The following is a 12,011-nucleotide window of genomic DNA, read 5'->3' as shown; positions in this document are numbered from 1 at the left end:
TGATACCCCCCCATGGTTAGTGTGGGGTGAGGAGTGGGGGGCTGGGGAATTGATACCCCCCATGGTTAGTGTGGGGTGAGGAGTGGGGGGCTGGGGAATTGATACCCCCCATGGTTAGTGTGGGGTGAGGAGTGGGGGGCTGTGGAATTGATACCCCCCATAGTTAGTGTGGGGTGAGGAGTGGGGGGGCTGTAGAATTGACCCCCCCCATGGAGAGTGGGAGGGGAGGGGGGGGCTGTGGAATCGCCCCCACGGTCGGGGGGGGGCAGTGCTGGGGGGCTCAGAGCTGCCCCAGCACAGTTTATCCGGGGGGGGGCGCCCCCCAACAGGGAAGGCCACGCAGGGCTGTGTACGGTCAGTGCGGGGGGGGGGGAGGCTGAGATCTGCCCATGAGCGAGACAACACCCCAGTCACCCAAAAAAAAAACCCCCCCTCACACCCCCGCCCTTCCCTGCTCCTCGGGAACATTATATCCCGCCCTCTTGCCCCTGATTGGCTCAAATCGCCTGCCTTCTTGCTTCTCCTTGGCCCGCTCCCCCGTCGCTCTCTCCTCCACTCCGCCCTCTCGCAACCCGGGCCAGCACATCTTACACACGGTGTTCACGCTCCGCGGCCGGCTCGGCGATTGGCCGGTGGGGATGTAAACAAGGCCTCGGCGGCCAATGGGAGAGCTGATCACGCGGCAAGCAGGCTTGTCCACGCGCCCTCAGCATGGAGCGCTCAGATCAACACGGGAAGGGCGGGGGAGAGGGAGTATAAAAGCAGCGCCCGGCTTTTCCCTTGGCTCAGAGCCTTCCAGGTTGCTGCGGAGAGGTGCTAGCTCGGTGCTGCTGAACTAGAGGAGGCTATTGACCGCTGGGAGAATCCCGTCCTGCCATTGTTTCTCCTTCCAGGATTGCAGCTATTTGGGGGGGGGGGGGTATATTAGGCCATAATTTAAAAAAGGGGCCCAAACTTTAAAAAAAAAAAAAATTGCCCTAAATCGTCTTTTTTTAAAAAAACCCAAAAAAGGGTGCATTTATTTGCAAAAGCTCTCTGAAGTTTTGCAATGACAGCTTTTTTTTTTTTTTAAAAAAAAAAAAGTCATAGTGGTCTAAAACCTCTAGGTCGTGACTCAAAACCACTCCTGTTTTTTGGTGGTGGTGGTTGTGTTTTTGTTTTTTAATTAAAAAAAAAAATCTTTTTTGGGGGAGAAACGAAACTTATTTGCAACCAGTCATCATGGTAGTGTTCAAGAAGATCAAGACCTTTGAGATAGTCTTCAGCGAGCCTGAGAAGGTCTTCTGCAGTGGAGAGAAGGTAGCTGGCCGTGTACTGGTGGAAGTGACCGAAGTCACCCAAGTCAGCTCAGTTAAAGTGCTGGCTTGTGGGGAGGCCAAGGTGGTCTGGATCAAGGGACCCCAACAATGCAAGCAAGAGGTGGAGTATCTGCGCTATGAGGATGTCCTCACCCTGGATGATCAGCCCACTGGTGAGAACCTTGGTTCAAGAGTCGTTTTGTGTGTGCCTCTGTCTTGGGGGCTTCCCACTAAAGTTTGCTCTTAAAACTAAAGGCCTAATGTAAACTGAGGATTGCTGGCTTTTTAAAGGAGGTTTCTTGATACAATTATAGAGCCACGTAGGTTTTGGGTGGAAAGATGCAGAATCAAAGAGTACTTGCATCTTCCTGGTCTTTGCTTGGAGTCCTCTGGTAGGAAGGCAGTAGGCAGTGCTAGTCATTCGTTTGAGCCCTTGTAGACCTAAGCTGGCTAAGATCCAAAATTTAGCCTTGCATGGGAATCTCACTGAAGTTTGAGAATTTAGTGCTGAAATTTCCAATTTAGTAATAAAACTCTAGCCACTAATACTACTACATTGCCAAGGGAAAAAAGCGGGTATAATTATAAGCTTTGTGGATATCTTAGCCAGTAGAGAACAGTTATAGATAATAATATGCCAGTAGGAAAGTAACCACCAAGACTGTAGAAGCAGCTCAGAATGACAGAGTAGCCTTTTTAGGCTTTGATTCGGTCGCAATGGCTGGCTTCCCTTGAGTCCTAGGAAGAGCTGTGGGTACAGACTGTTTTGATAAGCAAGTCCAGTAGGTGGGACAGGTGTCACTGTAGGGAACTGCAAGTTTAGGTCGTTGGCAAGCAAATGGATTTCCTGGATCTCTGTAACAGGATGTTCCCCATCCATCCTGCAGGCAAGTTGTAAGGGGGCAGAGTTGTCAAACTTGGCAGACCACCTTAACAGAGGGTGAGAAATGCCCTGAATGGCTGACTTCTTCCTCACCCCCCCAACAGAGAGACTAGTAGCAGATTATGGGAGGGTGGGGAAGGAGAATGCAAAGGGAAGTGCTTTGTTGAAGCAGAAGTGAAAGGCCAGCACTTGACTCATCTTAAAATGAGATCTGCAATATTACGCCCCTTGCAAAAGGGCATCAGCAGAGTGTTTGGTTGTTTCTAGCTAGGGTGTATCAACGCAACAGCTGTGACTATTACAATTGTGAAACAGGACAAAAATCTCTCCTTAAAATCTCAGTCTGGAAGTGTGTTCTAATGTATTCCTTTTTTCTTTCCTCTTTCTAGATGAGGATGGCTCTGTGATCTTGAGACCTGGCAACAAATATGAATACAAATTTGGATTTGAGCTTCCCCAGGGGTAGGTATTGGCCAAAAGTGGCTACTAAAAATCATATTCTTGTTAAAAGTCCTTCTAGTTATCCTGTGTCTCTCTAACAGGCACTTCTGTCCTCTTGTATTGCAGACCTCTGGGGACCTCATTCAAAGGGAAGTATGGCTGTGTGGATTACTGGGTTAAGGCTTTCTTGGATCGCCCATCCTGTCACACTCAGGAGATAAAGCAGCACTTTGAGGTCATGGATCCTGTTGATGTCAACACTCCAGACTTAATGGTAATTTATCAGGTGGCTGTATGTGTGCATGTGGGTGTTAGTGGCTGGAGCTATGTGGTGACTCAGGTTCTTAGAAAAGAATGTTAGCTCTGTCCTGAGGAATCTCTTTAACTGGCTTTATTGCAAAGTACAGATTAAATACTTATCTCTGGGGCCATAGTCCACATTGGTCAAAGTATAGACTTCCCATTAGGGCTGTCCTAGTACTCTGCTTCGTGAGACAGCCCGTCTAGAGGGTAGCTATCTGGGCATCAGTGAGTCTCATCGACTATCCATAATGCAGGATGTTGGGGCTTAATTGGAGTTATAAATTAAACTGCAGCCGGTTTGAAACAGACGATGATAGGGCAGAGGTCAGGCAGGGGGCAGACACAGAACTTTCAATAATGAGGAGCCGAGTAGGTGAAGGGGCAGGGGGACACAGACTGATGTTCATCTGTGTAACACAATCTCCCTGTGAATCTCTTCCAGTCGCCAGTAGCTGCCAAGAAAGACAAGAAGGTGTTCTGCATGTTCATTCCTGATGGGCATGTGTCTGTCAGTGCTAGGATTGACCGAAAAGGATTCTGTGAAGGTGAGATCTGCTTTCTTTCCTTTGGAAGTGGGATGGTGAGGGTAGAGGGGGTGTGAAGGGCTAAGCACAGTGCATGAAGGTAGCAATGCTCCTGAGGGATGACAGTTGACAAGGATTTGAAGTCTGAAAATGCAAGAGGGGAAAGGAACTGAACATGGCCCAAAGGGTATAAGTAGGAGTATGTAATGCAGTGTGACTGAGTGAAGGGAAGCGGACTGGGAATTGGGGGAACTTCCTACTTGATGAAGCTTGCTTGGTTTAACTAGTGAAAATTAGCTCTGAATACATTGTAGGGCACAGCAGTGGTCTGGCTAAGACCTTAGGTCTTCTCCATAACTAAGCTTCTATATCTTTTTCCAGGTGATGATATCTGCATAAACGCAGAGTTTGAGAACATCTGCTCCCGGATCGTGGTACCCAAAGCAGCCATTGTTTCCAAGCATACCTACTTGGCAAACGGGCAGACCAAGGTTTTGACCCAGAAACTTTCCTGCGTCCGAGGCAACCCCATCATCTCTGGCATGTCTGAGAGCTGGCGGGGTAAAACTCTTCGGGTCAAGAAGATCAAACCGTCCATCCTGAGCTGCAATATCCTGCGTGTGGAGTACTTCTTGCAGGTAAGGGTCTTGCTATCAAAGCAAAAAGAAAAGGAGTACTTGTGGCACCTTAGAGACTAACAAATTTATTAGAGCGTAAGCTTTCGTGAGCTACAGCTCACTTCATCGAATGCATTCGATGAAGTGAGCTGTAGCTCACGAAAGCTTACGCTCTAATAAATTTGTTAGTCTCTAAGGTGCCACAAGTACTCCTTTTCTTTTTGCGAATACAGACTAACACGGCTGCTACTCTGAAACCTGCTATCAAAGCAGCCATTTATTCCCGGTTTAGTCTAACTGCTGTTTGGATTCCAGCTCCATATAGCTTTAAGAGGATTCCCACTTCTGCAGTAAATGTGAGGGATGCCATTCTAAGGGAATTGGACATGTACAGTTGTCCTTACATCCATAGTCTCTCTGAATATGGGAGCATAGGCACATGATTCACTAGGTCATGTCACTTTGACCAGTGAAGGATGGATTACTTAATCCTATACCATAGTTCTTTCCCCACATCACTGCAGTTTCACTAGGAATTCTAAGGTGACAGACACTTGTATCTTGTATCGGGGTAATGATATAGTAACCAACTCTATCCTGGTCTTGTTTGTACAGATCTATGCCAGCGTTCCTGGCTCCAAGAAGATCCTTCTGGAGCTGCCTCTTGTCATCGGTAGCCGATCTGGGTTTGCCAGCCGCAGCTCCAGCATGGCTAGCCAGACTAGCTCTGAAATGAGCTGGGTGGACCTAAATATTCCTGATGCTCCAGAAGGTGAGCTGAGTGCTATGCTGTTATGGGGATACTTGCTTTAGTCTGTAGCAAAAGGGGCAGTGTGGGTGTCTGCTCTGAAACCTTCCAGTAAATTGATTGAGGCCATCATTTGAAATGCAGAATAACACTCTGTCTTAAGGCTAGTCTACACTGGCAACGCTAAAGCAACTCTCCCAGCACTCTACAAAAACCACCTCCGTGAGAGGTGCAGCACTGGCACTCTGTTTACACTGGTGCTTTACAGCGCTGAAACTTCCTGTGCTTAGGGGGGTGTTTTTTCACACCCCTGAGCTAGAAAGTTGCAGTGCTGTAAAGTGCCAGTTTAGACAAGCCCTTAGCCATGCGGGGGGGGGGGGCATGCGCAGGTGGAGAGGGAGAGTGGATTGCTTTATCATAATGGCCTGAAAACAGGACTAAAACTGGGATTGCATCACAAAGCACTCTCCTACACAAATACCCTGTAGGGCTCACAAGCGTCTCCTCTTCTTACAGCACCTCCATGCTACCTGGACATCATCCCTGAAGATCACCGCCTGGAGAGCCCCAACACTCCCCTTCTGGATGATTTCGACAGTTCCTTTGACAGCCCTATCTTCATGTACGCCCCAGAATTCAAGTTCATGCCTCCTCCCACTTACACAGAGGTGAGATTTGTTGACACTCTTGCGTGGCTGATTTCAGCCACAAAGGAAATAGAGCTGGAAAACAACACTAGGATTTAGTTGGGGTGGGAGACTTTTTGCATTCATACCCGTATCAAGGCTGCTCAGACATGGCTAGACTCCTACTCTGTATTGTCAGTTTGGGTCTTCTTGACAAGACTAGAAGAGATGAATTTGTCCTTGTGATACTGATGCAGCTCTGTCCAGGGATGCACTAAAAGCACACTACATTTGCTTGTGCAAAGCTGCCCAATGGGGATGTGCATCTTTCTTCAGCTGGGTAGCTTTGAGTTGTAACTTATTTCTTGAGTCAGTTTCCTTAAACACATGACCAGTTTTCTAGTCAGGGGAGACACTATCTTGGCTGGGGTTAACAAGTTAGTATTTTTTCAGCAAGTTTTCTAAAGACCTGCTTATTTTTCTTCCCCAGGTGGATCCCTGCAATGGTAACAACAACGTGCAGTAAGGGCCAAGAAGCATCTGTTTCTCTGTTTCTTCTACTTTTCTGGACTCTATCTGCAGTGATTATAACTAGCCAAAGTTCAGAACGGGGTTTCAAAGCCCTGATTCAAGGGAAAAAACATCCCAAGAGGTGTGGGATAGGGCAGTTCCTACCAGGCTGAAAAAATCACAGCCAGCACTGAAGGCAGCAAATGTAAAGGTCTTCCTTCTAAGAGGACTTGATGTGATGAGCAAAATGCCATGTTGGTCAGAGGCCTTCAGGGGGAGGAGCTTTTAGCCAGCTAGTGCTCGCTCTTGTCCCTGTGCTCAAAAGGACTCCAGAGCCCTTCAGAATCTCCCTGGAAAATAAATAGTAGCTTGTATGGAAGCTGTAATGGGAGTACATGGGGTGGAAAAGGTGTGTGTGTGTGCTCCATGGCGAGCACTTAAGAGTTGATTTGTTAGGGAGAGACATAAAGCCGCCAGATTCTGATTTTAAAAAAGCCTCTATGCCAGAAAAACTACTATCACCGTGCCTCGAATCTGTTACTATGCTGTACTGATCAGTCCTATTTGAACACGTGATCAGTGGGGGTTTTTTAAGTGTCTGAAGATTTCAATGAAACCTGCTAGCTTAGGATTGTAAACTTGTTGCTTTATAAGGATTGCTACTTGTGCTTGAGCTAGCACCATAAATCTCAAAGCTTTCTACAACCCTCCTATTGAGGATTTTGGGTGTTGGTGGAAACACTTCTGTGCCTTGGCACTAGGTAGAAGTGAAGAGATCAAATAGAAATCATCAAGGGGAAGAACTTAAGTTGAGGTGGCTTTTTTTAAAGGATATTTATGCATGTCCATCTGTCTTTGTTCTAACAAGCAAATGAAACATTATCCACTCCAAATGTCTCAAAAGCCAAGATTTTATACAATCAGTTCAAAGTGGTGTCATATGATTCATGTCTTTGGTAGCATTTATTGTTTGACTTTGAGTTTTCTGAATCTGCTAAACAAGTGTAAGCTAAACTGCATGATCCTTTTGAGAAGAATCACTATCTCCGTCCTTTTGAATTTTTATCTTCCTTTGTGCAGATAAACCAATGCACCCTAAACCCCCCAATCCAGCCATCACTACTACTTGGTTTAATTGCTCTCAGCCGGTGCACAGAGGAGTCTGGCTGGGATTGCACTTTGAGGGCAGCCCAAGAAATAACAAACCTCTCTGGGCCCAGGCAAACCCTGAGAATTTTCTCATGCTTTCCCTTGCCTGCTTATCCAAGCACAAATCTCAAACCCATTCTCTCTCTGGCACCATTTGAAGTTTTTGGTTAAACTATCTTGTGCAATGTCCAGACACCTGGGGAAAAGGTGCTCTGCTGAAGGGAGGCTGTCAGAATTTAGGCAAACGTTAAACCAAAAAATGAGAAGGTTTTCTGGTATGGGGGGGGAGGGAAGAGGGGGAGAGAAACTAGTGGTTGTGGGGTTTTTTCTCTCCCCCGTTTGTCCTGTCCTTACACAGAAAAAAGCACTTGTGTGTATTAACCCAGAACTACATGTCCTAAGTGTTTGTTCATCTGTATTTGGCAGAACCAATCTTGCATAAGCCTTAGCTGCCTCAGTCTATCATGACATGAAGCGGGTGTACTGAATTTTTCTACTGGTTGTTGTTTTGTTTTTTTTTTGTATTTGTTTGGCAAAATTTTTATATTTGTACAATTTAAGATGCTAGAACCACCCCTGGGGGGTGACATTTTTAATAAAGACAATTGAAATAAGAAGCCTCCATCATTCTTGGGTGGAATCTTCTCTACTGGGGGTGGGGTGGGGGGCATCACTGTAAAATGGATGTGCAGCTTCAGAGCTGGGTGTGATTAGGATGTGGTGCTAAATTACCACCTTACCAATTCCACTGCGGGTGGGGGGAGGGTGGAATAAATGGCTGGGGGAGGAGAAGCAGCAGCCATCACTTGCATTTAATAGTCTGCAACACAAAGGCCAAAACTTTCAACTGTAGATGCCTGTGACAGTCCCTGCCTTTTATCAGTGACTGGATGCTTTTTTAACAGCTAAAGCACCTCCAATTTCCAGTGGGGGCCTGTGTCCAGTTCCATTGTAAATGGTGCTGGTTAAGTGCTAAACTACTTGCACCAATGGAAAGGGTGCTGTGTTGTCTGTCCCAGGGTTAAGGAGACCATCCTTTTTATTCCCAGCTGTCCACTAGCCAGCTGTGTGACCTAGGGCAAGTCACTGATTCTATGACAGGTTTCATAGTAGTAGCTGTGTTAGTCTGTATTCGCAAAAAGAAAAGGAGTACTTGTGGCACCTTAGAGACTAACAAATTTATTAGAGCATAAGCTTTTGTGAGCTTTCATCTGCTTTTCTGCTACCCCAGAAGTGATTGTATATCACTGGTGCTGTGTACAGAAGGGATCAGAGTCTGTAGAAAAGAAATCACTAGGCCCATCATTTTAAATGCTTTGGGATGGAAAGTGCCACATTAGTTATGTTTCAACCAATTTTTGCCCACAACTTAATTTTTACTAGCGGCTTGCATGGCTGCTTAAGACATGTGCCCAGAAACTCCTTGCCTGGAGGGGCTTAAAATCTCACTCAGGATGGTGTCGATTTGAAATCCATTCTGCAAAGCTTATCTGCAGAGAAGAATAAAACAGCTGCAGGAGGCAATACAAAATGATTTAGGGCCAAGAAAGAGATGAGCTTGAAAAGATTTAAGCATCAATTAAGTGGAACTTCACCCCTGCCTAAAAATCACCAGATCTTCTTGCTGAATATTCCAGAGATCTGGACAAGAAGGAATGACTTACACTTTACATTCAAAGATTAGATTTAAAGGCCAGAAGAGACCATTACAGCACATATACAGGTCATCAGGCTGACAGGCCAGAGAATTTCAACCAGTTCCTCCTGTATTGAACCCAATAACTTGTATTTGACAAAAGTGTCTCTTCCAGAAAGGCATCCAAAGGCTTAGAAGATATGAAAAGATGGAGATGCCACCACTTTTCATGGTAGACAGGTCCAATGGTTAATTCACTGAACTATAGCGCATCTCTGTTCTGGACGCAGTACTCAGGGGAGTCTATTTCCTGAGCTACCGAACTTGGCTTTAAAAACATTTGGTGGGGAAAGTCCCACTGCAGGCCCCCATGGTGCTACCAGTTGGCAGCGTACCACCATGTGCTAGGTAATTTCACCCTGGGGCTGGATATTAGAGACAAGGAGGTGAGGTCATCTCTTTCATTGGACCAACTTCTGTCTGCAAAAGAAACAGGAGCAGCAGAAGCTCTCAGAATGGGGGAGGGGGCCACTGGCACCCAAACCCTGCCCCCCACCCCTTCTCCCTGAGCCCCCGCCCCACCTCTTCCCCCAAGACCTCATCCCTCACTTGCTCCTCTCCCTCCCCCACCCCCTTTCGGTGCCCCGGCAAAGGGACGTGCTTTCAAGCTTACTCAGAGTGTGTCTTCAGGTCTAGGAACAAGTTAGCAACTGCTGTTTGTAGACTAGCACCTAAAACCCTCAACCGCGCGTGCTGTACAAACACCTAGTGAGAGGCCATCCCCGCGCTCCGAGCTTACAATCTAGAGTAAGCTGGGAGGACAAACAGAGGGGAAGTGACTTGCCCAAGGTCACTGGTGGCTCTCGGCAAAGAACTCAGGTTTCCCTAGTCCCAGGCCATGGCACTGCTCACCGGGAAACCTGGCCCACATAGCTGTAGTGGACATGGGAGATTGTGGAAAGGGCACTGGGCTGATTCTGAGCCCTGAGAAACCGGCCCCTGGGGGGAAAGGGCTCAGCATCAGAAGGCAGGCATGGGGAGGAGAAGACCCTTTTGTTCCTGCTCACAGCGAGACACCAGGCGACACACGTGGTCCACTGAGCCAGCCTACCCACCAGCCATGAAGTTCCTCAACAGCGGTGGAGACCTGCCAAGAGCTACCATATAGCAACAGGGCCCCTGCCATATCCACACGGCTCCCGATTAGCTCCTCCAGGTCCCCCTCGCCCCATTAGGATCCCATGGGAGAGCTCACCCTCCATTCATGCCTGGCCAGAGATGTGGGTGAAAGTTAATGGAAAGTATTGCTACCTGCTGCAGGGCTGTTTTTCTAGATACAAACAGGGCCCAGGTACGTCTGAGGAAGGAAAACAACACATGCTGCTCAGAGGTTGGCCGTGACCTTGGCAAATGGTTTTAGTTGCAGAGGCAAATAGCTCAGGCTTCAGTTTCTTTGCATTCCCTCTCTGTCCCTCCCCACCCCTAATTCCCCACCACCAGGTTGCTCATTAGCAAGGCAAACCCACTGGGCAACACTATCAGAGGTTCGTTCACCTGCGCATCTACCAATGTGATATATGCCATCATGTGCCAGCAATGCCCCTCTGCTATGTACATTGGTCAAATTGGACAGTCTCTACGTAAAAGAATAAATGGACACAATTCAGACATCAAGAATTATAACATTCAAAAACCAGTCGGAGAACACTTCAATCTCTCCGGTCACTCGATTACAGACCTGAGGGTTGCTATCCTTCAACAAAAAAACTTCAAAAACAGACTCCAACGAGAGACTGCTGAATTGGAATTAATTTGCAAACTGGATACAATTAACTTAGGCTTGAATAGAGACTGGGAGTGGATGGGTCATTACACAAAGTAAAACTATTTCCCCATGTTATTTCTCCCCTCCACCCCACCCCACACCCCACTGTTCCTCAGACGTTCTTGTTAACTGCAGGAAATGGCCCACCTTGATTATCACCATAAAAGGTTTCAGAGTAGCAACCGTGTTAGTCTGTATTCGCAAAAAAGAAAAGGAGTACTTGTGGCACCTTAGAGACTAACAAATTTATTTGAGCATAAGCTTTCGTGAGCTACAGCTCACTTCATCGGATGCATTCGGTGCCCACTGTATTTTCCACCGAATGCATCCGATGAAGTGAGCTGTACCTCACGCAAGCTTATGCTCAAATAAATTTGTTAGTCTCTAAGGTGCCACAAGTACTCCTTTTCTTTTAGCGAATACAGACTAACATGGCTGCAACTCTGAAACCTGGGCAACCAGTGTTAGTTAAGGAAATGAAGGCCTACATACAATGTGCAGCAAGGTGAGGTTTTCAAGCGCCTTCATTAAACCAGTGTGAATGGCTGTGTAGATGCCCCTCCTCGGGCGTGAGCCAGGCTTATTTCAGTTCAGCTTAAGTTACTCAGAAATAGGTTGATGCTAAATCGAAATAAGCAACTTGGAATCAAATGCAGAAAAAATGGCAGCCTCTTAACTAGGCGACACCTGTCTTAATGCTTCTCTAAAGGCAAAGAGTCTTTACACTTATCACCACAATGTCAGAACAGGGGACTAGGTGTCAAGATTCCTGGGTTCTTTTTGTCGCTCTGGGAGTCTTCACACCCATTGCGTAGTATTGAGTGGTTAGGGTAGGGGACTGGGAGCCAGGACCCCTCGGTTCTATTCCCTGTCTGCCACTGATTCACTTCAAAGTCGTGGACAAAGTACACCCATGCTGTGTGCCTCAGTTTTCCCCCATCTGTAGAATCAGACTGCTGCCACTCCTGGCAGGTTGTGAGAGTCTGATTAAGTAACGCAATAGGAAGGGTGCTCTAGACGTGCAAAGCCTTCGACGAGCCAAGCGGAGAGCTGGAAAGGCAGCTTTTCTGAAAAGCTCTCTTTATCTCTCTGCTGCACACAGTGCTGACTTCGAAAAACAGCTTCCTGACACGTCCGCCACCCCTGTGGGAACCAGGGGAACCCCAACGCCAACCAGTACAGAGCCAGCTCCGTCTGTCACCCTCTGATTGCAGGTTATTGCCCTCAATAACGATTGTGTGATTGCAGCTCTCATATTTCTAGCTGTTCTTGGATTAAATCATGCACTTGTCTTCCTGTCAGGGCTGGCCTGGTGCCTATAGTTATGGACTGTGCAACAGAAGATAAGTGTTGTTGTTTTAGTTACTGAGCAAGATGTTCTTCACTTGCACGAGTCCTCTGCAGTCACCTGGCTCCAAATGTGTTTTAAATCGTACACTAATGAGCTTTGA

At 47.1% G+C, this 12,011-nt stretch overlaps 1 protein-coding gene across 1 annotated transcript; it reads left to right on the top strand.

The window, feature by feature from the left end:
• Positions 1 to 420: 420 nt before the first annotated feature.
• Positions 421 to 7,713, top strand: LOC119847850 (thioredoxin interacting protein). The gene is made up of 9 exons (XM_038382994.2): positions 421 to 432; positions 1,169 to 1,471; positions 2,571 to 2,643; positions 2,749 to 2,896; positions 3,368 to 3,470; positions 3,831 to 4,087; positions 4,682 to 4,838; positions 5,331 to 5,482; positions 5,931 to 7,713. The coding sequence occupies exons 2-9, from the start codon at positions 1,222 to 1,224 to the stop codon at positions 5,964 to 5,966; spliced, it is 1,176 nt and encodes a 391-aa protein (XP_038238922.1). The 5' UTR covers positions 421 to 432; positions 1,169 to 1,221; the 3' UTR covers positions 5,967 to 7,713.
• The last annotated feature ends 4,298 nt before the right edge of the window (positions 7,714 to 12,011 follow it).

Source organism: Dermochelys coriacea, chromosome 24, assembly GCF_009764565.3.
Source record: "Dermochelys coriacea isolate rDerCor1 chromosome 24, rDerCor1.pri.v4, whole genome shotgun sequence".
Taxonomy (NCBI): domain Eukaryota; kingdom Metazoa; phylum Chordata; order Testudines; family Dermochelyidae; genus Dermochelys; species Dermochelys coriacea.
Note: the sequence above shows the minus strand (reverse complement) of the source record. Positions and strands in the feature narration are given on the sequence as shown.

Excerpts from the sequence above, each read along its gene's own strand:
- LOC119847850 (XM_038382994.2), top strand. The coding sequence starts at position 1,222 with ATGGTAGTGTTCAAGAAGATCAAGACCTTTGAGATAGTCTTCAGCGAG. Across the intron at positions 1,472-2,570 it reads CCTGGATGATCAGCCCACTG|ATGAGGATGGCTCTGTGATC; the intron begins GTGAGAACCTTG and ends TCCTCTTTCTAG. Across the intron at positions 4,839-5,330 it reads TATTCCTGATGCTCCAGAAG|CACCTCCATGCTACCTGGAC; the intron begins GTGAGCTGAGTG and ends CTCTTCTTACAG.